At 44.6% G+C, this 25,485-nt stretch overlaps 1 protein-coding gene and 1 long non-coding RNA gene across 7 annotated transcripts in view; one reads left to right on the top strand and one right to left on the bottom strand.

The window, feature by feature from the left end:
- Window positions 1-981: 981 nt before the first annotated feature.
- The window catches only part of LOC148595252 (uncharacterized), a 123,915-nt gene continuing 99,411 nt past the window's right edge, over window positions 982-25,485 (top strand). Inside the window, exons 1-2 of the long non-coding RNA XR_015913200.1 lie at window positions 982-1,124; window positions 1,802-2,070. This is a non-coding gene — a long non-coding RNA (uncharacterized LOC148595252). The remainder of the gene's footprint in view (window positions 1,125-1,801; window positions 2,071-25,485) is intronic.
- The window catches only part of PHACTR1 (phosphatase and actin regulator 1), a 290,390-nt gene continuing 277,555 nt past the window's right edge, over window positions 12,651-25,485 (bottom strand). For all 6 annotated transcript variants that reach the window (XM_088521727.1, XM_088521728.1, XM_088521729.1 and 3 more), the window contains 3 exons: window positions 17,341-17,481; window positions 14,757-14,833; window positions 12,651-12,881 (listed from right to left, as the gene is read on the bottom strand). In XM_088521727.1, coding sequence (XP_088377853.1) covers window positions 12,866-12,881; window positions 14,757-14,833; window positions 17,341-17,481 — 234 coding nt within the window. In that variant the 3' untranslated portion in view covers window positions 12,651-12,865. The remainder of the gene's footprint in view (window positions 12,882-14,756; window positions 14,834-17,340; window positions 17,482-25,485) is intronic.

A 25,485-nucleotide genomic window follows, 5' to 3' on the forward strand; every position in this document is an offset into this window, starting at 1 on the left:
CCTTTCTGTAACAGTAGTCGAAATAATTGAGCCCGCTCCCCAGGTCCCGGCCCTGCGGCATTTTCTCCTTTGCCCATTTGACGAGTTGGATTTAGGCTGGTCTAGCTCCAATCCTGGTAAGTCCCCTCCCATTTTCTGTAATTTTTCAATTACATTCTCAATAGGGTTTCCTTGTTCTGTCATCAGAACTGGAATTAGGGGCGCCACGCCTCTGGGCATCCCTCCAACAACTTATTTTGCCTTCTAGGTAACAGAGGTTGTGGCAAATATGGTTCTGGACTGTTGTACTCCACCGCAACCTTCATCGCTTCTGCCTTCAACATTTGGCAAGCCTGCTGTAACTTTACCCAGGAAGAACTACATGGGGGCTAATCACCATCATCACTGTACCGATCGGAAAGCCCCTCTGCTATTGCAGCACTGAGGCTTGTACCATTGTTGTCTACTCTTCGCAGGGCGGACTGTACATACACGTCATTAGTTAACCCCAAAAGCTTCAAGGCATCGACATTGTCAATTCTCACCGAATCGGCCCCATTAATCTTACCATCCGGGACTGTGGTTTTTCCCCTGTTTGTTGCCTGTATTTCACTGGCAGATTCTTAATATCTTCGGGGGTAAAATCAGTTAGTTCGTTCTGCCACACTATTTGTTCTGGCCCTGCCTGCGCAGCTTTCCTTTGTATTACCAGGGCAGCTCGCCTTTCTGGCTTGTTTACCCTCAGACCTAGTTGCCATGTTTACACTCAGCCCTTCTCACACTGTTTATCCTCAAGCCTACCTGCCCTGTTACTACACAGCTTTCTTTTTAAAACACTTCCTAACACATCTTGACCACAAACCTGAACAGAAACCTGAATAGTTCTATACATTGCTGTTATTCAGAAAAATAATTTGGAAAAAGTGGTTTTGTGAAGACTATTCTGGCAAATAATTATGCAGATAAGAGCATCTCAGTAATATTTATTGGTTCCTCTTTTTTTTTTTTTTTTACAGAGTTTGGGACAAAGTTATTAGCAGGTCCTGTAAGATTCTGGTTTTTGTTGCTGTTGAGGTATTACTAACTTTCAAACGGAAGATAATAGCACTGAGTACTGCAGAAAAATTGCACAGTTCTTGGAAAATGTAAGTACTCCTTTGTACCTGTGTTGCCTTTTATGGTTTATAAAGGTAGGTTGCTGCTTTCTGAAAGGTTTTAGGATCTGGGGGGTTTGTGTTTTAGGATTTACACCATGTCTGCCTTTACAGATCTGACAGTATTTCCTCAGAATACCAAAGGGTTTTTCTGGGAAAGTACATCAGGTGAAATTGCATTTTTTTCCAGACCTCCTTACAAGGTTCCTTTTTGTTATCTTTCTTGCTCCTTTCTTGTGCACGAGCCTGCAGGCCCTGCGTATGGTTTCTGTGTAGATGTAGGATGGGGCTGTGAACCCGACCTTGAGCTTTTCTTCTCTAGATAGTAATGTGCCTGGCCACAGAGTGTTAGGAGAGTGATGTGACCCAGGTGAGCGAGGTTAGAAATGTCTGTGGTCCCGGATGGCCCATCTGAGTTCTGGCAGCACGTAGGTGGTGAAGTGTGACCTGCCTGGTGGTGCTTTTACCTGATTATTTTAAGTAAAGGTTTTGTGTAGGGGGAGGACAGTGCTGCACCAGCCTAAAACCTATGGGTAGTGTGGAGTGTGCAGGCCTGAGCGATGGGGAGAGGGGATAAAACTGAAATTAGAACTTCAAAATGTTTTATTTGAAACCAACGGTCCAGATAAACTACCCATGACAAGACGGCTTCTCCCCATCTGTTACAGATCCCTCAAGATAACACAGATGCCATTGTCAGCAAAGCTGTCGATCTGTGGCGCACGCACTGTGGGACTCCAGCACACTCCGCCTGAGAAACCTCTCGGCTCCCGATGGTTGGGAAAAGGCGACTTCGGAAAGGTCTCCTGGGACCTCTTGGCCCCCAGCATGGTGTTGTGCTCCCTGTTTCCTGTTTTCCATAAAGATGCCGTTAGAGCATTTCATGGCATAGTCACCAACGTGTAAATATTTTGCAATAAATATGGATGAGATGAAGGTAATCTAGTAGTGGTGTGATCACATGCAGACTGTTTCTCTGCGAGCCACTTGCAGTATTCTGTTTGCACAGTGTGGTTTAAGGCTTTTAGAGAACTAAGTATAACTCTCAAAGTCCTTAAGAAATATTTTCTTCCTACCTATCCACCAGCTCTCACTCTGTGGAAGTTGAAGATACTGTAAGAAGATGGATGGGTTCGATTCATGGTGGAGGTCAATTTAAATGCTAGTATTTGCAAACCGTGAGAAGGGTTCTCCCATCTCTTAAGTGTGTAGTCACTGCTAAAATTGTAGGGTTTACTGCAGGAGGAGTCTTTGGGATGAGTGGATGTTTGGACACTGGATGCACTGAGGAATTACTATTTGGAAATAAAATTGTTACTTCTGCTTCTGAAATAGGCACCTCACTCACCTGCAGAACTTGCAACCTTCCCCTGCTGTGTAATGGGAAAATGAGTGTGGCCAAGGAGTCCTCTTCTCCCTTGGGTTCTTGGAGTGTTCATAAGGACGATGCCCTCTTTTACAATCGTGCTTCTTTTTGGAAGTGCCCCTCTTTCTGGCTCAGCTGTGGCCATGCTAGCTGCAAACAACATCAAGAGGCCTCCGCGTTAGCCGCTCTCTGTCAGGCTCTCAGCTGCAGCCAGCTCCCCAGAGTGCTGGTCCTGCAGCAGGGCAGGGGCAAGGTGGCAGAGCGAGGCTTGTGGTGCCACGTAGCCTGCCGGGCAAGCCCTGCGGCAAAGAGGAGAGCTACGATGAATGTGAGTTTGCTTGAAATACCAACTTGGTGATGAGCTTGCAGATTCACATGATTTCTGCTTTTAAGAAGTTATACCTTGGGCTGTGGAATAGCTGATGTTGACCTGTAGCTCTTCTGTTACCCTTACTATGTAGGGTCCTGAAGTCTGGCACAAAAGCAGAGGTGCCAGGCAGAGCTGATGATAGCATAACCTGCTGCAGCTGCTACATGCAATCTGCCAGAGCCCTTTGGCAGCATCTGCCAAGCCATGAGGGTGTGGGGTGGTGTGGCTGCCTGCGGAGCGAGTTCTCCCTGATCCTGCTGTGGCCTCAGGAGAATCACGGTGTGTCTCCTCTCTCTCATTCTCTCTCTCTTTCTCTTTCTTTTTTTTCTTTTTTTTTTTTTCCCCTCTAAATTTCATGATCAATCTGCTGTGACGTTTGAGACATTCCAGTTGTAGTCATGAAGCAAAATGTGATCTGTGAAGATCCCTCACCAATATGTTGCCTCAGGCCTTGAGGTTGGGTTCTTCACGAGGCTGTTTCAGTATGAAACAAAAATAGTCAAGCATGAAAAAGAAGCACCCTGGATCAGTGCCCCGAGGAGGTGACAAAGGGATTGCTCCCAATGTTTGCAGGTGTCACCAGAGCAGGGAAGCAGGTCAGTATGGGGGGGACAGATCTGCTGCCCAGAGGGACCTCAAGAGGCTCTGCAGGAGCTATGGGAAGGTTGGCAGGTACAAAAGCAAAGCCCTGGACCATGGCTGGAGGAGCACCCTCAGAAGCACCTGGACGCTGACGGCTGCAGCAGCCCTGCAGCAAAGGCCAGGTGGGTGGCAGCGAGTGCAGCAGGAGCCAACAGCCTGCCTGGTGCAAGGGAGGTCGCATATCTGCAGCCAGCAGCACCAGGGAAGGTGTTATCTGCCCTTCCAGCACTTGACAGACCATGTCTGGATCCCGGGCCCGGTTTGGGGCCTCCCAGTGAAAGGAAACGAGGCCAGCTGAGGCCATCAGGATGGTTGGGGCTGGAACACTTGCCTTGGGAGGAGAGGCTGAGGGAGCTGGCCTTGTGCAGGCCAGAGAAGTGACTGCTTAGGGGGACCTAGCAGCAGCCCCAGCACCTATGAGGAGCTTAACAAGACAATGACAGGGCCAGGCTCTTCAGAGGTGCGTGGTGGGCAAAAGGCCTAAATTGAAATTAAAGATTCAGCCTGAGTCTAAGGAAACCTCTTTTCCTCATGGACAGCCAAGTATGAAGAGGTTGTCCACAGAGGCTCCACCTTGGAGGTTTTCAAGACCTGACTAAATAGAGCCCTCAGCAACCTGGTGTGGCCCATAGCTTGTCCTGCTTTGAATGGATGTTGGGGTAGGGAGCTACCGATGTCCCTGGAACCCTGAATAGCCCTATAACCCTGTCCTAAATACTAAAATGTAACCTCTGCCAAGTGTGAAGGCTTTCAGCGAAAAGAGTAAATATAATAGATTCTATTTTTACACCTGTGTAGACCAGTGATATATCTCTATAGAAGTGCCGCCTAGTTGTGGCTGACTCACCAAGATGCTTGGTGCTAGGGATGTGCATTGCGTTTCAGGGGAAATTCCTTTTGCCTGCCCAGCTTAAACGCAAGAAGACGAGCTACGGACTGCCTCACAATGAGCCACCTCACAATGCACCCCTCTGCAACACAACCATAGAATCATAAAATCATAGAATGCCTAAGGTTGGAAGGGACCTCTAGAGGTCATCTAGTCCAACCACCTGCACACGCAGGGTCACCTAGAGCACATGGCACAGGACTGCAGCCATGCAGATTTTTGAAGATCTCCAGAGAAGGAGACTCCACAACCTCTCTGGGCAGTCTGTTCCAGTGCTCTGTCACCCTCACCATTAAAATTTTTTTTCTTAAGTTCATGTGGAACTTTTGGTGTTTCAGTTTGTGGCCATTTCCTCTAGTTCTGTCGGTGGCCACCACTGAAAAGAGGCCAGCACCATCCTCCTCACTGCCTCCCTTGAGGTACTTATAGACACTGATCAGATCCCCTCTCAGCCTTCTCTTCTCCAGACTGAACAGGCCCAGCTCCCTCAGCCTCTCCTCATAGGGCAGATGTTCCAGGTCCCTGATCATCCTTGTAGCCCTGCGCTGGACTCTCTCTAGCAGCTCCACATCTGTCTTATACTGTGAGGCCCAGAACTGGACACAATACTCCAGATGGGCCTCAGCAGGGCTGAGTAGAGGGGCAGGATCACCTCCCTTGACCTGCTGGAGACGCTCTTCTTAATGCACCCCAGAATCCCAGTGGCCTTCTTGGCCACGAGGGCACACTGCTGCCTCATGGTCAACTTGTCATCCACTAATTGGGCCCCTTGCTACATCAAAAGGGGCCACCTCACAACAAGCCCCTCACTACATCACAATGCGCCGGCTCACAATGGACTGCCTCAAAATGGGCCGCCTCCGCTACATCACAATGGGACGCCTCACAATAGGCTGCCTCACAATGGGCCCCTCGTTGCAGGACAATGGGATGCCTGACAAAGGGATGCCTCACAATGGGGCCTGTGCTACATCACAATGGCCCGCCTCACTATGGACACCTCGCTGCAGGACAATAAGGCTCCTCACAACAGGCCGCCTCACAATGGGCCTCTTGCTATATCACAGTGGGCTGCCTCAAAACGGGTGGCCTCACAATGGACCGTCTCACAATGGACCCCTCCCTACACCACAGTGGACCTTTCACTACATCACAATGGGATGCCTCACAATGGGCCCCTCACTACATCACAATGGGCCGCCTCACAATGGGCCCACCTCACATCTCAATGGACTGTCTCACAATGGGCCACCTCACAATGAGCTGCCTCATAATGGGCCCCTCAGTACATCACAAATAGGTCCATCACTATAATACAATGCGCCCTGGCCGCCTCTCAACAGGCCCCCTAACAATGAGCCGCCTCACAATGGGCCCCCTTGCTACATCACAATTGGCCACCTCACAATGGTGCCCTTTGCTACATCACAATGGGCTGCCTTGTGATGGTGCCCCTCCCTGCATCATAATGGGCCACCTCACAGTGGGGCCCTCCCTACATCACAAGGGACTGTCATTACATCACAATGGGCCGTCTCACAATGGGCCCCTCGTTACATCACAGTGGGCTGCCTCACGATGAGCCGTTTCCAGATGGGCCCATTGCTACATCACAATGGGAAGCCTCAGAATGGGCCTGTTGCTACATCACAATGCATGTGTCGCTACATCACAAAGGGCCCCAGGCCGCCTCATTATGGGCCGCCTCATTATGGGCTGCCTCACAATGGTCCCCTTGCCACATCACAATGGGCCTCCTCACAATGGGCCTCCTCACAATGGGTCCCTCGCTACATCACAATGTGCCCCTTGCTACATCACCATGGACCACCTCAGAATAGGCCGCCTCACAATGGACCCGCCTCACAATGGGGCCCTCACTACGTCACAATTGGCTGCCTCGCAATGGGATGCCTCACAATGGACCCCTCGCTACATCGCAATGGGTCCCTTGTTACATTGCCATGGGCCCCCTCACCATGGGCTGCTTCAGAATAGGCTGCCTCACAATGGTCCTCTCGCTACATCACAATGGGCCACCTCACCATGGGCCCCCTTGCTACATCACAACAGGTCACCTCACGACACCTCATAACATCTTAAACTGCACATTTTTTGCAGGCAGTCCAAATATGGGCACTTTACTACCTTAAGGTCCAGCACCTCCCCAAAGAGACCCCTTTAAAGTTGTGTGTGGTTGAGCCTCCTGCTGACCTCACTGCCCATGTAGTGTAGGGAGAGGGGCTGGCTTCCTCAGCGGGGTCACTGTGCAAAGATTGTTGTGACATGGCAATTGATGACCTTTGTTTTTTTTTTTCTTTCTTTCTTGAGAAGCTAGAAAGCAGAATGCTTTTTTTGAATTTACATTATTTCTCCTCAGCTCGTTGTGTAGGGAACTGCTCGCAGCAGGCTTCTTCATTCATATAGAGCTAGCTGCTATTCTTTTTTTTTTTTTTTCCTGAGGCAGAAATAACACTGAAATGTTCGCTCTGGAGAGTGAACTGCCCCCACTCAACACCCCAAAGAAAACTTTACGGGCTTTGAAAATTTGAAAAAAATAAGTGTAATTTGGACCAGTTGTCCCCCCAAGCAGTATTTTTCCTCCAGAGCGGTTCAGGGTGCTGCCATGTCTGTCCTCTCTTGCCACATGGAGCAGCTCTTGCCCTGCGGAAGGCCCGATATGTGATGGGAAGAAAAAAATGCCGGATGCCAGGGGAGGAAGTTTGAAAAATGACAAGTGGTTTGCACTCCAATCATGATGTTCAGAGTATGGAAAAAAATGGCAGCATTGTGAGAAAACTGACTGAGAGAGGGAACTCCAGAGTTGCCAAATGGAAGTGGCACTGACAGGGAGCAGGTCATGGACTGGCTCATCGAATGGAGCATACGGCCATGTCCCATCCCAGTGAGTGCAGTAGTATCGGTCAGTCTCCTCACATAGGCGCAACTTTTCATGAAGCAGTTTCAAGCAGCTGCTAGAGGTGGCACAATTCTGAACTGGTCACCAGGGGCTGCCTGTCCAATGGAGAAGAGAGATTTCTCCACCTGCCTCTCCCTTTCCTGCCTTAAGACGCCATCAGATTGCAGTTTGATCGCTAGCAGTTACATGGATGGTCCTGGGAACATGTGCTTCTCTTTTCTCAAGCCAGTTCTGTGAAGTGCTTCTGTTTGTTTAAAAAAACAGAAAGAAAACCCCAGACCCTGTTGGGCACCCTTGTGTAGGGATCTCTGTGCATGAGGCAGAAAATGCCTAGTAATAACAGTGTTATGACCATGTTCTAGGTCCTTCAACTATGCTAGTAATGAAAAGGAGCAGAATTTGCTCAGCTGTTTCACTTCCTCTGTGTGGGGGGCTGCTTGCCCTGGCCCATTGCAGCCGGGTGCTATGGGCCAACGGTTTCTGGGACATCAGAAATTTTGCATCATGAATTATGGGCAATAAATTGCCTGAGAATAGTTGAGGATTGCATGGTTTGAAGAATGTGCTCGCTCTTGCAAAGGGAGCTTCTCCCCTCCCGCCTGCCGTTCTCACTAAGCAGAGGCTGCAGCTTGCACAGCTTCAACGCACTGTGACTGCTACAGAAAAGAGGAGGATGGTGACAGGCAAGGAGCTGAGCTCAGGTGTGGGCACCACAGGCACCCGCCGTGGTCCTGGAGTCCCAGGAGTGGCAACCTTCTGTGATTGCATCAGTCATGGGGACAGAGGGTAATAAAATACACAGGCACGGGAATGATTTTTCTTTTTTAAAGGATTTTTTTTTAAGAAACTGCATACATCAAAGACAAACAATAATTTAAATACCATGCAGTTTCAGTATGTACAAAAACTAGGACATAGAGATCCAGTTTAATTTCTTTCTAGCTATTTACAGGGTTTTCATACAGCCATAATCTGTTAAATTACAATACTGGAAGAGCACATGATTGACAGTCACCACACTCACTCCTATAGAAAGACAACCTATATACATATACTTGGATAGCAACTGGAAAATGCAACTGGTGCTGGAGTACCTGGGACACATGGGAAAGCAGGTAACCTGCCCGCCACCTCCTCTTTGCTTACAGAAGCTGTTCCAAGCTCAAGCAGACTGAACACCTGGAAAAAAAAATCATTGGTCCCCCTTTTCCTTGCCTGGTTTTTACTAGTCTAGTCATCTCCCAAGGCTATTTATACAAAGTGATTTCATTTGCAGGCACATTTGTGAGCCCCTGCTCACATATGACTTCAGGTCTCCGTGTCAGCTGTTTTCTGCGGGCACCAGCCTTCGCTGGGCATGGTGGAAGTGCTTTCACCCTGACGGTTTACAGTATTTCTACTGTAGAGATGGCACTGTCGAAATAATGAACAGTGAGTTTGGTGACTCGTCACGGTGATGAACAAGTGCTGTAGTTACATGTAAGCCTGGGGCTGAAATATGCTCCTGTAATGGGCTCACTACCTAGTTTCAGCAACCATAAAGTGGTTAAAAAAAGAGAAAAAAAAAAAAGGCCCTTATACTCTTTTTCCCCTTCTTCTCTTCCAATAAGGCCTAGTGCAGGCACTAGAAATTGCCTTTATGCAAACGTCAATGTGAGCCCTGTCCCAGAGAATATACAGCCCAAAGCCCTTTTGACCTGCAAGCACATAACCAGTGGGGCTCAGCATGGGGAAAGGCCAGGGCGCTGACATCCTGCTAGTCCTAAATATGTCACCAGGCCCCTGTCACCCATGTCTGGCAAGGTTGCAGGTGGGAGAGAGTTGCCACCATCACGTTACCCTTAGCATCGCTTTTTGTGATCAAGCAGGACATTTGACTAGAAGTTCTGTGCTTGCTTTTCCACTTCCTTTTTTCTTGCCAGTCAATTTCCACCTCATCTTTCCATAAGCTAAAGAAAAAAAATGTCACATTATTTGCACATTTTAAGAATGAAGAACACATCAAGATTCAGTAGATATTGGTTACAACCTTTTTTCTTCCTTGACTTTGGTACATTACCCTCTCCAAAGTCAACCCTGATGGTCACTTACTGGAATAGCAATTTTTGTTGTGTGCTGGTTTCCCATTCTCTAAACCTGATGCAACTTCTTTATTACGGCTATTAGTCTCTTCCAAGTATGAACAAGGCTGCTTGCTGGTGTCTCCAGCAGGAATGCCATCAGTGTCTTTATTTCCTTCACACTGCCCAGGCTGATGGGAGTGTGGAGGGGTGAAGAAATCTTTTTTTTTAACTCAGCAGTGGACTCCCAGCTATTGCCATGGTGGAGATGGCTATCGCAGCTGGGAAGCGAAGCTGCAGTGCTCAAAAAATAGATGAAAATGAAAAAGACTTGCAGATCTCCAATCTGCTCGCAGCTTCCCATGAATGTCAAAGGAGCTGAGCACGCAAGCTGGGGACACAGGGCAATTGCCAGGCACTGAAGGCTTGTTACACCTGCAAAGGATGCCTTGCCAAAGGATTAATTTGCAGAATACCCAAACCTATTGAAGTGCTAGGTATGCTTGCCAAAGCATCAAACACTTTGTATGGCTTCTTTCTCCTCCCTTGTCCCCCTTCTTGGTGACAAGCTTGCAGCTCAGGAGAAATATGGCAGTTTCTTCCACTGTGTCCTGGCATCTGCTCAGACAGTTAGGAGTTAACATCATTTAAAAAATAAATAAATAAAATCAAAGGTGGCCACACAGCTGCCAGGCAGGTGGCATGTGTCCTGAGGTGGCCAGCGGCCAGGGACTGGCAACTTACCAAGTAGCTGGTGGAGACCATCCTTGGGACCCATCCAACCCATGGCTGGGGATGTCCTTCTGGCTAGCACATGGGGCTGGGCTATCAGGCACCTCAGCCCCGCACTGGATGGGCTGGGGGGCATGGGAACCTCCAAGGTCCCTGCCCACAAGGGACAAGCGACGCTGGCCATGGGTCCCCAGTAGCATCAGTACGGATGACCCAGGGACAACAGCAGCCTGCTCCTTCTGCCTCCTGCTTCTTCACTTGAGCCACAATCCTCAAGGCTTCCTTGTTCCATCAGGTTTCTGTCCCTTGCTCCCTGTCATGTAGGGCTGGCTGCTGCTCAGCACAGCTGCACCACCGAGCCCTTTCCTGGCACCAAGAGCTTTGCTTTCCTCTGTAAAGCTGTAAACACAGTCTGGTCATGTGGGCAAGCGTATGTGAATGAATTTGAAAACACCACGCCCAGGCTTTCGAGGAAATCATCCCCCAAACAGTGTATTTCTGGCTAGTAAGTGCTCTGTCATTGTTGCAGTGACCTGATAACTTTTCACATTGAAGGCTTCCACTGCTGATGGGCCTACATGTAAAGCAGTTGTGAGCTGGTGATACAGGGATCACTTTGTATGTCTATCTGGAAATATCACCTGGTGTAGAAGAGTAGCATCTCATAGGCACACTGCCTTAAAAGGAGGCATCAGAACCCAGCTAGTTTTCACTTTCCTTTGCAGCACCTTCCATTCTACCATGGCCAAGTGCTGCTTAATAGCTGAGACTTGGTAGAGTTGCATGGAGGGCCACGGACAAGGAGGAACCACTTTGGCTTGTCTCCAGTCGAGTGCAAATCTGCAAGGTACTGAGAACTGCTAAGCCTACATGGAGTCACCAAGCCTCACTTCCAACACCCTTTGGGCAAGCCCAGTTCGCTACTCCACGTGCTAAGTCCTTATCCTTTCCTCCCACAACCAGAAGATGAGGCCAAGGCCTGAGAAGAAGCAGGAGCGCTTGGCACTGTGCAAAGCTGGCCACAAAATTTTCACCTCTGAGAAGCCCCTTGGCCTGTGATTGATGAAGGATAACTTTAGCATCAGTGGAGGTAGAGAGGGAGCACAGAAGAGTGGATAGATACATGGAAGACAGTGAGAAAGGAAAAAATAATAAAATAATAACAGAAATAACAATATCATAGTAAAAAACTTTGGCCTCTCTGTTAAAACTTTCAAAGAAAAATAGCTATTATGGAAGAAAAAAGGTATCCTGAAGTCAAATTCTGGAACTTCTTACAGTAATGTTGCTACAGTGCTTTGAACCATTGATCCAAAGCATGGCATAATAGTTTCTTATAAATGCTGAAAGGAAATCCTAGAAAACATTTGCTAGAGCTTGCTGGCATTATACTAGTTAAGGACTTGATCCTGGAAGGTCCTGGCCTAAATTCAGAAATGCACTTATATGTGTTCAGCTTCAACTAAGTCTGTGAGACGCATTGAGAATGCAGTGAGACTATTTGGATGCTTACTTAGTATTAAGCACACACTTAAGTTGGCAGGTAAATCAGGCCCAGAGTGACCAGCTCTCTGAGTCCTACTTGGTCAGTTTGTGTGTTAAACCATGGTAATAAAAATAAACTAAAATCAAAACAACACCCCCAGATTTCTGTCCTTACGCCTCAGCTGTAGACACCAGTGTCAAGTCTCACCAACCATAGCAATGTGCAACAGTCTCCTTTTGTTAGGCCAGAAAGCACAATCTTCCATGCTGGAATTCTGGAATTGAGAAGAAGTTTTTTTTTTTTTTTTCCTAAGTATGAATTCTTTACACACCTGATACAGAGAGGATGAATGTCCCTAACTGAGCCCCCAGTTTCTCATGTCATGTACCCTCTGCAAAGCGGGTGGGAATCCAAGCTTGTCTCGCTGCAGGGTGCGCATTGGCCCTCATACAATCACGAGGCTTGGGCATAAAACAAACTACGAGCTGAGGGAATGCCATGCAGTGACCACAAAGAGATGGTTTTGCTTGTTGTCAACATTCCTGCCATGTACTGCTGATGGGTTAATAACTGGCATTAGAAAACTACATTGGAAAGAGATGAAAAATAATCAGTTGCTAGAACTGAAGCAGCCTTCAGTAAGGAGTCCTGCTCTTTTAAGGTGATACCATTTACTTCTTGGAAGCCAAGCAGTGCCTAAGAACTGGCCGTAACCTTCTCCAGGGAAAGCAAATGCCTTTCCAGTGAGATGATGTTCACAGATGGGCTGGTCCGTAGGGTGGTTCTGCTCCTCCGCCGTGCCCACAAGGAGCTTGCAGACTGAGGGAAGTGTTTGATGTAGGCGCTGCACCCAGGCCAGTGATTCCCTGAACACCGCCTCAGGGCTCTCCAGAGTTGATGACAGAGGCTCATCAGGATGAGGGATGCCTGAAGATGAAACGGATGCACCACCAGCTAGGCTGGAACACGTACGGCAAATCCACATGCCAGGAAAGTCTTATACATAGATGCCAAGTCTTGGCACGATTCCCACCAGGGGTATTTTCTGTTACTGAAGCTTGAATCAGCAGGTCTGATGATGCTGCAGTACCCAACATATGTAAATACAATTTTCTTCTTCTTTTTTATATTTATTTATTACTCTTTTTTAAAAAGGCAGTTCAGAAGATTTACACTGTACGTAACAGGGAAGTGAATAATACCAGCACTTATGGTTCCTTTTAGTTATATTTTGAAGACGGCATAGTAGTCAGGTAGAGTTGAACTGCTATGGTCTATGAAACCTGAAAGCCAAAAAAAAGAAAAAAAAAAAGTCAGAAACTGTAAGAAAGAGAGAACATCCTCAATGTATATCTTGTATACAAAAAGACCAGGAAACTAATTGCTGCAGTGGCAAACCTGGGTAGCAGCCATGCAGGCCCTGTGGGCCCAGAACAGACACCTTTCTGTGTGTGCACCATGTGTTACAAGGCCTGCTTGGGTCAATAGTGCATAAGTGTTTTTTAAGCTTTGATTTTTCACTTCATCATGAAGTAATTAACCCAACCTACTAGTAAAGCAACACTTTCTTTGCTTGGCTCATGTCACTACCCAATGGCACAAATAACTCATTACCTTGCTAATGATTTTATAATGGTGATTTATCTAAGTGGGTTTAAGGGAATTGCTCAATTTTATTTAAATGTGATTTCCACCCCTCCCTCCACCTGCCTGAGGCCACTTGTCTAACCAGTAAGTTCTGCTGAACTTCAGACAAACCCTTATTCCATATCCTATTACACTGGCCATAGTTCTGAATATGCACCAACAACTGAGCGAGTCAAAGACACTGAGTGAAGCTGAGAGAGTGCCTGCTCATTCCAACAGGGAAAGAGAAGCAAAATACTGCCCACAAACTTGCAAAAGCCAAACAGCTGGACAGACTTCCCTGAAAACTAAAGCAGACTTCATTTCTGTGGGATGACTCATGGAAGCCAGAGGACTTCAACTCCTTTTAGCAAGACCCCTTTAAAACTGTCAAGGCCTTTCCTAAGCTAGTCAATGATACTACCCTACTGGAGAATAGACTTTTTGACAGCCAAATATCCTTTCAGGTGCCAATGACTGGAGTCAACAGATCAAGGCCCACTGCACACCCTAAAGCTTTGTCCAAACCACATCGCTTAAGGGCAGCTCACTTGTTTCCAGCTGCACTCCACTATTAAAAACTCCAATGAAAGCATCTGAGCACGTGACAGGAAATAGAAGGCTGATCATTTCTGCAGGGGGATGCATGCATAATACATGCACTTAATGCAATTACTCATTTATATACGTAAATTTATATACGTAAGTCTCCTAATACAAATTAAATTTTGCCTAAAGCTTTTATGTATTTTTCTTAAAAGTATTAACTGCATTTTTATGAGTACGTATCTGTTGAATGCATAAATGCAAGGGCCACTCCAGTTTTGCACAAGATCTCCCTCCCTTTTGTCTTGAATACCTAAAACTTGATTTTAGTGTATAACAATGAAAGTGAGCTAATGTTGATTTGCAGAGGTCTGGTTTCAGCTAAAATTCCAGGAGTTCAGCTCATCTCAGACTTAAAGCCAGATCAGACTCAGCACACGCTGTACTAGGGGAAGTGACCTGACCTTCCAGTGGACTCAGACCTCATGCTGCCAGTTGTTAGTTTTGGGCCTGGAATAATTCAGACTTAACCTTTTTAACCAAAAATGCCTAAGAGTATAAAATAGCATCTCTCTTCCTATTGCTGATCTTGCTATTTCACCCCTGCATTGCCTATGGCAAGACTTGGAATACACGGCTGAGTAATCCATGCATAGCAAGTATGTAGCATGAAATAACTGTACATTCAGCATCTTTTCGTTTGCAGTACAGTTACACCTTGCTATGTAGTTGCTCTAGAAGGGGAGTTTCTTGTGTTCGAACAAACTAAGAGGAGCTTGCGCTTTGCTGAAGAGACAGAACATGCTCGCAAACAGTCAGGTAATGGCAGTATGAGTTTGTCTGGGTGAGCTTTTATTTACAGCCTGTAATTCCAAATATTTGGAATTACACAGCAGTGTGTTCGGTGGGTGTTTGAGAAATGCCCCTGGGATTTTTTGGAAAACAACAGTATTCATTACTAGTCTTAAAAATTAATCTCAACTTACCTTGTTAGATGCCTACTTAATTCATGAACTTCCATTTCAGTGCTTTTAAATTCATTAAGCTCTTTTCGAATGGCTGCCTGCAAAGGACAAATGAACTCATAAATTTATAAATGAGCAAGATCAAAGTAAGTTCATTTTGTTCTCCAAACAGTATATTAAAAGTGAAGAAATCTTACATAACATTATCAGAGGCAGAGAAAAGCATATAAAAGGCTTTAAAATGGGAAAAGGAAAAGAGATAAATATGCTTTAAATCACATAACGGGAAGAGATAAATGCTTCACTGGAATACATCAATTTGAAAATGCATTGTAGACAACACAGACAGGAAACTCAATTCTGGCTTATTACGTAAACACTTTCATGTACAAAATTCAAATTAGCATATGTATGAGGAAAAAACATGCAACTGAGATTCTTGAAGGGTATCTTCTCTTTCAGAGCTGGACTCTGAGTCAACTTGGTCTAGATCTCACCAAAGTCTCATATTTGTGATGTCTCCTGCCTTCATGTGGATTTTCCAGGGTGAAATTATCTAAAATGAGCTCAACTGCCATGGCACAGGAAGATCTGGCTCCCCAGGTGCTGGTCTTTAGCCCCTGTAGGACAGACAGATATCCACGGCCTCTGCAGAGGGGCTCTTGGAAGCAGCTGCCTGCGGGAGAGGGTGCTGAACAGAACTGGCCCAAGCCCGTATCAGCTTAATTTTCTGGCGTACTGTGCTGTTTGTAGCTTGCAAGTTAGCCTCACAGGCATCCTACAGCAAACCCAAGCAAGGCGGCTGCTGTGGCCAAATGCTCTCATGGATCCAGGCTCTTTCCCTGGGATACTGAAAAGTTTTACTCACAGAAGTGCCTGCTCCAGTCAGCATCACTGGTGTCTGGCAGGAATTTGTCTCCATTTAAGAAATCTGACGTAGTCTAAGAGCACCAGCTCCAAAACAGCACTTTAGTAATAGCCACTGATCCAGTCACCAACTTCCTCACAGGCCCTACATGGTATATTTTGAATGTGAGCTATAGAAAAGGTCCTTTGTACTCCTCCTATACAACTTTGTTCCTTTTTATTTACTAGAAACATCTCTCAGGCTCTGCTTCCATTTATCACTGCAGAGAGATGGTTATGCAGCAACTCGAGGGCCCACCTTCAGCAAAGCAATTTGCTGCTTAAGTGGCTGTGACGGAGGTCGCACGGGCTGCTGGCTCCCGCAGTGCCTGCCATCTATTGCCCCCTTCACCTCTGGTGTGTCGGCGAGGTTTAATGCACCCTCTTGACTCCTCTAACAGGCAAACTTGGTAAAGGTGAGGTCAGATTGAACCCAATTCCCTACATCTAGCACACGGAGTAAGATTTACTGACCAACCAGAACACCCACTACTAAAATCAATTTTTGTAATAAATCTAGTCGGTACTAATCAATGGAGACAGTTATTGAATCAGAGCTTTGGAAGAAAATAATCTTTTAAAGGGCATTGGTGCTCTGCCAGGCATTTCAGGATTGATACTAGTTTGACTATCTTTCCTAACAGTGGACATACTGATGTGAGGAAGCAGGTGATCTGAACAGCAAAAATCAGAACATTGCCACATGACCCTGGCCTGCAAAGGGATACATCTGCTTCCTTATGCATGTAAGGAGCATTAATATTATTATTCTTCTGCTTTTCTGAGAAAAGATTCATCTGGAGAACTTGAAGCTTTTTGCTTTATTTATTGACCTTGCATTTGTCTTACAAAAAAAAGTCAGGGCAACATCAAAGTACTTTTCCTTAACACTGAATGCTTTACTAGGCTACTTTTAATAGTGGCACTTAATACTTGTCTTTTTCACAGACTCAGGATGAGAAAGAGTCTCTTTGGACACAAAATATTGTATCTTCCCAGCTAAAGTCTCTCCATACCCTTAATTTTAAAGAGGGATCTCTCAAAGACCACAGAACTAATTGAACACTTTGTTTCTCCCTCATCTACCAAATCAGAGAATATAACTGATAGACTGGTTAGGTCACTTGATTAAGATCTTTTCCAACACAATGAAGTAAAATGGGAATTTAATCCAATGTATTATGCTCTGGGGACAATTCAGAAAAGTTTTGCTTTTTTTCCAGATTAGTTCACATCACTTGACATTTGCACATACAGAAAGTGATACCCAGTCTAGAAAGAAGGCAGAGCAGAACCTGCCTGAACTATCAGTAAGGTTTCACCTTCTTCCTAAGACACCATTAAGTCCCTGAAGATGTGATTTATATTATTATTGGGCAGGGATTTAACCTGTTTGCCACCAACGTCCTTATCACAGATGCTACTTGGTGAGAGAACAGAAGGTCCCAATGATGCTCAAATGGCAGTGCACTTGACACCAGGGATGCAACTTGCCTCCATCTACAGATTTCATTTTAAAGGTTAAAATACTCTGCCGAATGAGACAGGAAATCTGAGTGAGGAATGACTCTCTGAGCCATCCTGTCCCTCTCTGAATGAGGGTTGAACCCTCCTGTCTTAACACTGCGGAGAAGTTAGTTGGCTGGAGGGGGATGGAGGTGCCTTGGCCATTTTGGGCGCTACTTCAAAATCTGCTTACTTTGTCAGCGGCTGTGAGTCGTGTCCAGGGCTTGTCCGCCCTCCTGTCATAGTCCTGCGCGTCTGCGACTTCCACGTAGTCACTGAAGCGGATGAGGATCTTCCTCTCACGCAGCTCTTCTACTGTGGGCCTTTGACTCAGCTGCGAGTGTGAGAAAGGAGGGGGAAAGGGCATCAGATCTTCATTTTTAACTCACAAAGTTCTGATGGAGGATTTATTTTATCACAGCCTTCAAAACAGTAATGAGGGCACAGACATTCCCTGTACCATTGAGTATTATGATCTTCCATAGCCTTGCTAATTGGATGTTAACCTGCTGTTTGCCATTGCACCTCGTATATTATCCAAACTTACTGCCAGAGCAGCAGACTACTGCTTGGGAAGCAACTGTGCTTGGAAACTCCAATCCCAGGCTGTGGTTGATAAATTAGATGCAGTGCAAGTAAGTCTCATAGTGCACAGATGTCCCAGGAAGAGATGTGGACCTCAACACAACTTAAAGCTGCCTACGCAGGGTGTATTCCTCACATCTTGAGTTGCTGAATGTGTTTTAGAGCTTCCTGGGAAGAATAAAGCAAATGCACTAGGCAGACCCTATCCTGAACTACATGCAAAGGGTAACAAACATTTCTTACCATTCTGATAATCTGCAGACTTGTCCTTACCTCCAGAAAAGGCAGGCATGATGATGACTACTGCTCATTGAACTTTTCACTGTATGCTGCAGCTCAATTTTATGTCACGGTATATTTGCTTTTTAACAGTTTACATTGCATATTATAAGCCAAAAAAAAAAAAAAAAAAAAAAAAGGCAAGGGTGGATTGTAGCATGTCAACATTGTTGACATTAAACATGTCCATTGTTCGAAGGCATTTCTTCCAAATTCCTTAGCAGAATAAGCAGCCACAGTTAAAAATCTCCTCTCAAATTAGAAACACAGTTGTGTGCTAGTAGTCCAGCTAACATACATACACCAGTTACATAGCTAATGACAGACATGGGTTTTCGGGGATCTCTTCTCCCTAGATTTACAGAGGAATTACATGACTGTTTCTGAAGAAGGTGCTGTACTATATGTGGTTTGTGCAAATCCTCCAGTAGAATGGAATATTCACAATCCTGACATACCTGGGAAAAGAATCCTGGCCCACTAACAATTAAACAGCCAGCTACTCCTATTCATTAGAAAAAGCAGAATGTGTGTTAAGTGTTGATATGCAAAATGTGTCAGTGTTGTGTTTTGCAATACTCCACTCCTGCAAATAGTGAAAGGTCTCAACATTTCATAAAATGCTTGAGACTGTTTTGTGCAAATGTATTTAGGCTCTTGGCTCCTGAAGGGAAATTCTACCTTCCTCGCATATCAAGTATCTTGGTTCCCTGTATTTCCTCTCCCAGGGAGAATTAAGACACAAAACAGCCAGGATGCTAAGCATAGGATGACAAATTAGCTAGGCCAGAGGAAAGAGAAGTGCATCCTTGAAATCCCATCTTTCTACGGCACTTGTTTGCCAGTGCAATATTGCTCCACCTCCCTATTCTGCACCTGGATTTAAATCCCTATGTGATTGTTCTTGGCATGGATGGTTGCCTCTATTTTCTCTTTTAAAAACCATGGTTGTACCAGAGACAGCAGTGGGGCTGCTTTCCTTCTACAGAAAGTCCTGAGCTCTCACTCACAAAATGATCCAAGCATCTCATCTGAAAAGCAAGTGCAGAAATGCCATTCTAGGAGGTATTTGGGAGGACAGGGAGAGTTCGGGAGCACTTCCCACTGCTCTGGGCTGCAGCTGTGCCCTTGGGCGCATGCAGAAAGGAGAAATCATGGAGAGAAAGCGTAAGCAGCAGCACAACTCTACAGTCAAGTCCCCGTTCTGCAGTTCTTGTGTCATCTCCAACACCAATCAAGGTAAATTGCAGCATTTAACAGAGAAAAAAAAAGTTTGAAAAAGAACACCTTAGAACCCTTGAAAACTCTTAGGACTATAGACAGTCTTCTCCCTTTGACCTTCTTGTATGGGAGATACAAAGTTTCATGGGATGAGCTTGACCTTGCACATGGGTCAGTCATGTAACAGTTACAACTTTCCTCTTACTACTTCTTCCAAAAGCTTCCCCAAAAAAGCACCATTTCATATAGCCAAGGCCATGATCAGATCAGTCAAAGAGTATACATGGAGGTCTGCAAGAAGCAGGGCTTTCCTAACTGCAATTACACATTTTGGTCACCATTTTATTGTTTTGAAAGCAAAATGCATACATTGATGCAGGTTTTTGTTGCTGCTATTTTTGTTCGTTTGTTTTTCACTAGGACATAGCTATCTTTGAGCTAGAATATTGTATCAGAAAGGGAAAGAGTATAAAAAAGTAGATTGAAATGTGTAGATTCGAGACCATGACTTTTTATTCTTTATCGGAACAGAATTGCCTCCTCCACCTGCATCCATGACACCTAAGAAGTTAGCTGCAAGCCAAACACACACTACAATAAATAGATGGGCTTTAAAAAATGTGAGAGACAAACTTAGCATGTTTCAAGTGTTACCACAGTTGCGCTATACAGAAGGCTTATTTCTGCTGCACAGGTCATCTTAAATGTGATTTTGAAGTGCTAGGTTTTTCTAATAACTCTAGAAATAAGAGAAAGAAGTATTAGAAGATTTTTTAGTCTTCATTCAAAATTATTCAGGCAGAATAGCTGAAATTTTCTTCTGATTTTTATTTTGTCTAAGCCTTTCTATGGGAACAGAGAGAGTCTTTGTACTGAAATAATAATCATTAGGAGTACAGCCAAGATTTTCAAAGCTAAAGTTGACACGCTATCCTTATTTGTATCAGTTTTTTTTTTTTTTTCCACAACAGCATGAATTAAGGGTGAATCACCAAAATTATGTGTACATTTCTCAGCTTTTACTGGTTTAGGCCAGAGCCTAGATGTTATTTCACATTAGGATGGGAATTCTTTTTTTTAATGAAGTACTCTATTACCCAGGATATGATGACATGAATGAAATATGAAATACTTTTAATTAAACTCTGTGCTTCTAAATGGCTACAAGGGAAACGGGAAGAGAACCTTTAAAAAATGATTGACTCAATTTCACAGCTTCTGACAGCTCTTGACTTTAGCTGGCTTTCATGTTTGTGCAGTGTCGCCAGCCTAAGTGATGAGCAAGGTTTTCCAAAGGAGACAGTAGCAGTGACTTTTGATCCACTATATCCTGCTGTGCTAGGATGTTGTCTAGAGAGTGTTGAGAATGCAAGAGCACCAAGAGCTCCTGCTGTGGGACTTCTGACGGGAGTGGGACTGCGCTGGTGGTACTGCAATGAATATAGCTTAGTAATTCAATGAAGTCTTGGGTAGGTAATTTGCCTTCCCTGTTCTTGTGGGTCCAGGTAGGAATCAGAGAACACTGTAAATGTTCAGGGCTCTGTGATGACCTGAGAGACCTGAGACGAGTTCTCCCATTCACAAGCAAAATTAATTTGTATTGCCAGCATATTTTACAACACTGAAAATCACTGCACTCCTTTCTGTGCAAGTAGAGTCCTTCAGTGTGTGTAATACATGGAATTACACACAAAAATGTCAAGGGCATAAGCACATTGTGAAATTTTTGATTCAGTGTGCATTCTTCATTCTTAGGTGACATCTGAATGTGACACAGCCTAAAAGCTGATCCTTTTCTTCCTCTGACATCATGTAACTAGTACTATTTTTTTTTTTTTTTAGAGATCATGCCTTTGCTTGATCAACATGCAACCAGTGTGATTTCAAGTCCTCGTATACTGCACTGCTTGATGTCTCCCTCCCACACACGTCCCAGAGATGGGCACTGGCTCAAGGTGACCCAGGAGGCCTAGGGCAGAACAGCAAATGATGTATTGGGTCTCATGCTAGTAGCCTGTGAGACTCCTCAAACCCACAGTTTATACCATGTAATTGTTGCACAGCCATAAATCTACATATATTTACATACATATATACACAAAATATTCACTTCATTAAACCAAAGGGACTATCTGATTATAATGAATAAAATGAAAAGGACAATAATGCTTAATGGACATTTTTTAAATTAGTAAAAGCGACACTATTTGCCCTGCTAACAAACCGAGATGCCTCTTTTTCAGACTAGTGCAGAGCCTCCTCATGAGCTGCTAAGTACTGGCATCTCTCAGTGGGGCTGGACTGTGCAGGGCAGCCTTATATCTTCATGACCTTGGCAGCTGGGGAGAGGGCTTTGAGGAGCAAACTCTGTAAGCAGCACCGGCTCAGTGTCTGCTTGTGGCAAGGGCACGGCTCACCTGAGATCTCACCTTGAATTTATTTTTGTAACATGAGAGCTGCAGCATCTTGGGCCAAACATTTAATGCTACACAGTACTTCACAGACAACAAGTGAAAACGAGCGTTGCTTCTTCCAGCAGACAGAAGGAATTGGGGACCGTTGGAACATACATCAAAGGGAAACATTAGAGGACATGATGAAATGCCTGCAAGGCAATCGTGCTGCATGCAGAAAGGAAGAGGTCTGAGGTATTGAGCTGCCGCTGCCGGCTCTCTGCATGTTTTGTCAGGCTTTATTGATACTGGTGAGTTTGGAAATTGTTTAGAGGTACTTTAGGGAGGAACTTTAGGGGAGAAGTTTCCTCAAAGAACAGGTAGCATATGAAGAGAATTTCACTATAAAAATCTGGCATGAGTATGGACATGTTTTTAAGCATAACAAAAGGTTACTTCTGTTAGTGCAAGAGGAGTGTACCTGTGCCTATCTCCACTTTTTCTGGGTGTCCTACCTTGGCATATGTATTTCAGCTTGTCTGTTTGTGAAGATTTGTTAGCTGAGGGAGAAGGACTTTTTTTTTTTTTTTTTTTTTTTTTTAGTGAAAATCAGGGCATTATCCATTTTGAAATAAACAGATTTGTATTAGTATAAAAGCAGCGTAAGTGAGGGCAGAAACAGTTATCTGATCACAGGAGGCCAAGCTGTCCTCTGTATTTTCTGGATCACTGAATATAAAAAGAGCACATTTCAAGCTTTCATACCAAGTCAATTTGCAAGAGAAGGTTTTAAACCAAACTCTATTTTCTCAGCATGGGAAACAAAGTGAACCAATGCACTGTCACAGGTAATGTGGGAGAGGAACGTGCTCTTGCTAGCCTGGTTTTGGGATTCAGCCAGCTCTGAAATGCTGAGCATGCCCTTCTTTAAGCCTAACGAGCTCCTTGTCTTGTCACTTCACTTTTGCCTGCTTTGTTACCTCATTAAAATGTTATGGTTGTCATTTAATGACCAAGGGAAGGTGAGAAATTACAGGTCCTAACTGGCAGGGTGCACAACTCTCTCCTTCCTTTGCTCCCCTTCTTCCCTGGCAAGACTGGTTCCGTGTAGCTCTAACAAAGGAGTGGGATGTGACGAAAATGACCCTGAGCCCTTTTCCCTCTTTGGGGAGAAATGCAATTTATCCAAATTAGCAGCTAACCTTTTTCTATATTTTAACCTTCGTTTTTTTTCTTCTTCTCACCTTCCTCTAACTAGTCACACCTCTCTCAAGGGTTCATTATTTCAAACACCCTGCACAGATCCAAGCCAAGGGAGGTCAATTAAAGGAATGATTGAACAGCAAGACATTTCCCAGCTATGCATCAGCTTGCGAACAGAGAATTTAGGTTCTACTGGGGCAAGTATTTAACAGGAGCAAAGATTTCACAGACTTTAATGCATAGCCTTTAAGCAAGAGACACACATCAGCATTGAAGTTGTCACCATTACTGCTATGAGATTTTTAGTTTTGGAGATGGCCTTCATGAAAAAGTATCTACTTGCACTGGGGGATTGGAAGCAGTTAACAGCTCTGGAAACAGGGAACATGATGCCATTTGAGAGAAGATAGGAAAAGAAGAATTTTATTCTTCTTTATTCTTTATTCTTCTTTTCAAATAATCTGTAACTATTAATCTGAGCTACAAATGCATCTCTGGAATGGGAGTCTTCACGGGGAGTTTAGACTTGTCTTAATTACCTTGGTATATAGCCAAATTCACCAAGGCTAAGGAGGAGATGATACACTTCTTGTTGTATTTCCTGGGAATGCAGAACTCCTCATGGAGGGACTCAAGATGCAACAGGTCCCCAAGAGGGCCTTCACATGTTCATGTTCTGGGAATGGCTTGTGGGGTGGCTTAGGCCAGTGTTAGGAGAAGTCCCCTCATATTCCCATGTCCCTCCTAACAAACTGAAGTAGTCCTTATCTCTGAAGGTGCTGGACCTCAAGAAGAAGGAATGAGGGGCCTGGATATCCAGAGTCCATCTTTAGCAAACCATCTTCTTTGGAAGACTCCCTTCCATCTTATCACCATCCACACACGGTTACAAGAGGGCAACCTGGCATACTTTCCTTATGCTGAATTTACCCTGTGGGCATTTGTGTGCATTAAAACTGACTGCAGAGAGAGAGGTCTGTTGGGAAAACATTCCACATGCTTAATTAAACTTCTTGATCTGAGATTTAAAATCCGTTGGCAAGAAGACTTCAATATAGATGGACAGAGGGAGCCTGCAGCTCCTCTGTAAACAGAGACCCATCTGGGCTATATTCATGAAAAGCAAAACTGGAGAATAACAGCAGCTTTTTCAGGATTCACTAGGTGCTTAGCATTTCTAGGTGTTACACATCCACTTACACATTTTATTCACATCTTTCCTCTAGTGATCTTTGAACCTTTCTGACAGCATGTTTGGTAGGAAAGACTAAAATTTCTCATTCTTGCATTAAAGCACAAGAAGTCACTTCAAAAATTAACAGCAGTTTAAAAAAATAATGAAAATCAAACAATGCTAAGCCATATTGCTACTAAGCTCATAAACATGCTGGGGAGAGGTGGGAGTAAATCCATGCTTGGAAATAAGCCAGACAGGACTCAAAGGAATGTGACCTGGAACGTGGATATGAACATTAAAGAGCAGATTGCCAGGGGATGGGGCTGACACTCTTTTCCCCATTGTTCCTACTTAAAAGCAGGAACAAGACTAATAAAAAAAATCACAGAAATCATATAGCTGAAGCCTCCGTCTGCAATGGATAGCTCATGCACTATGAGCCTTTCCCACAAGAGAGCAGCCTGTGCCTGGGTATCTTTGCTCTTTATCCATTACAGCTGTTCATCAGATGGAACTGATGTTTGGACTGGACTCCTGCACGTGTTTACCCTTCTATGTGCAGTGGAAGTGAAAGGCTGATAAAAGAGTATTTTTAGTTTCCATGCAGAGCTCAAGGCCCATAAACATCTGCAATGCAGTTAGCTACTCTTTTCTTTTAGGCAATGCTATGAGGGGATGTGAGAACATCCTTGTTGTTGCTGTCAGGAATACAAGTGTTTTAAAAAATAACATTATAGCGGTTTGAGCCACACTTCAGCCCCTGCAGACAAAAGCAGATCCACCCAGTTGATAGCAGAGCTCTGCTAACTCATGAGCTCAGAAGAAAGTTTGAGATTTCTAATCTAAAACAATTCAGAACAATCCAAGCTCTCCTTTGCTTATATATACTATTTATAGCACTTTGTGGCTATTTATACCATGAAACTTTGCAATCACATAGGTGAAAAAGATTTTAAAAGTACAGGAATGGGTTGGTGCAAGCCTGAGTTTATAAGGAACTTTCTCCACCTCTGTAGTCGGGAAGTAAGTCAGTGCCAAAATAAAGTTTAGCTACAATAACACACTAGCTTGCTGGCTATGTATGTTGGACTATCATAGACATTTACACCAGTGGAGAAACAGAGCTTGTGTAGCTGAAATTACTGTTCTTGGTTTTAAGAGTAGATTATTTTCAAATGGGAAAAAAACAAATCTAAACTAAACTAAAATACTATGCTGTTTAGTCCATCCTTTCCTGCTGATACAAGATTATTTTCTGAACTATAACCATTTCTAAGTGTTTATTTAGTTTAAATGTCTCCAATGACAATCTCTCCTTCCAGAGAAAGGCTATTTCCCAGCTTAATGCTTTCTAGGGGAAGTTTCAAAAGCAATCAATCAGCATTGCTTGGACTTTGCTCTCCCTGCAATCTTAGAAGTCATTACATTTACAGGGAACAGAGTTAGACCAAAGCAAAATCTGCAAGTCTTTCACTGTTCA

The sequence above is a fragment of the Tinamus guttatus genome, unplaced genomic scaffold (assembly GCF_059628265.1).
Source record: "Tinamus guttatus ecotype Peru unplaced genomic scaffold, ASM5962826v1 Tinamus_guttatus_pri_ptg000131l, whole genome shotgun sequence".
In the NCBI taxonomy this organism is placed as follows: domain Eukaryota; kingdom Metazoa; phylum Chordata; class Aves; order Tinamiformes; family Tinamidae; genus Tinamus; species Tinamus guttatus.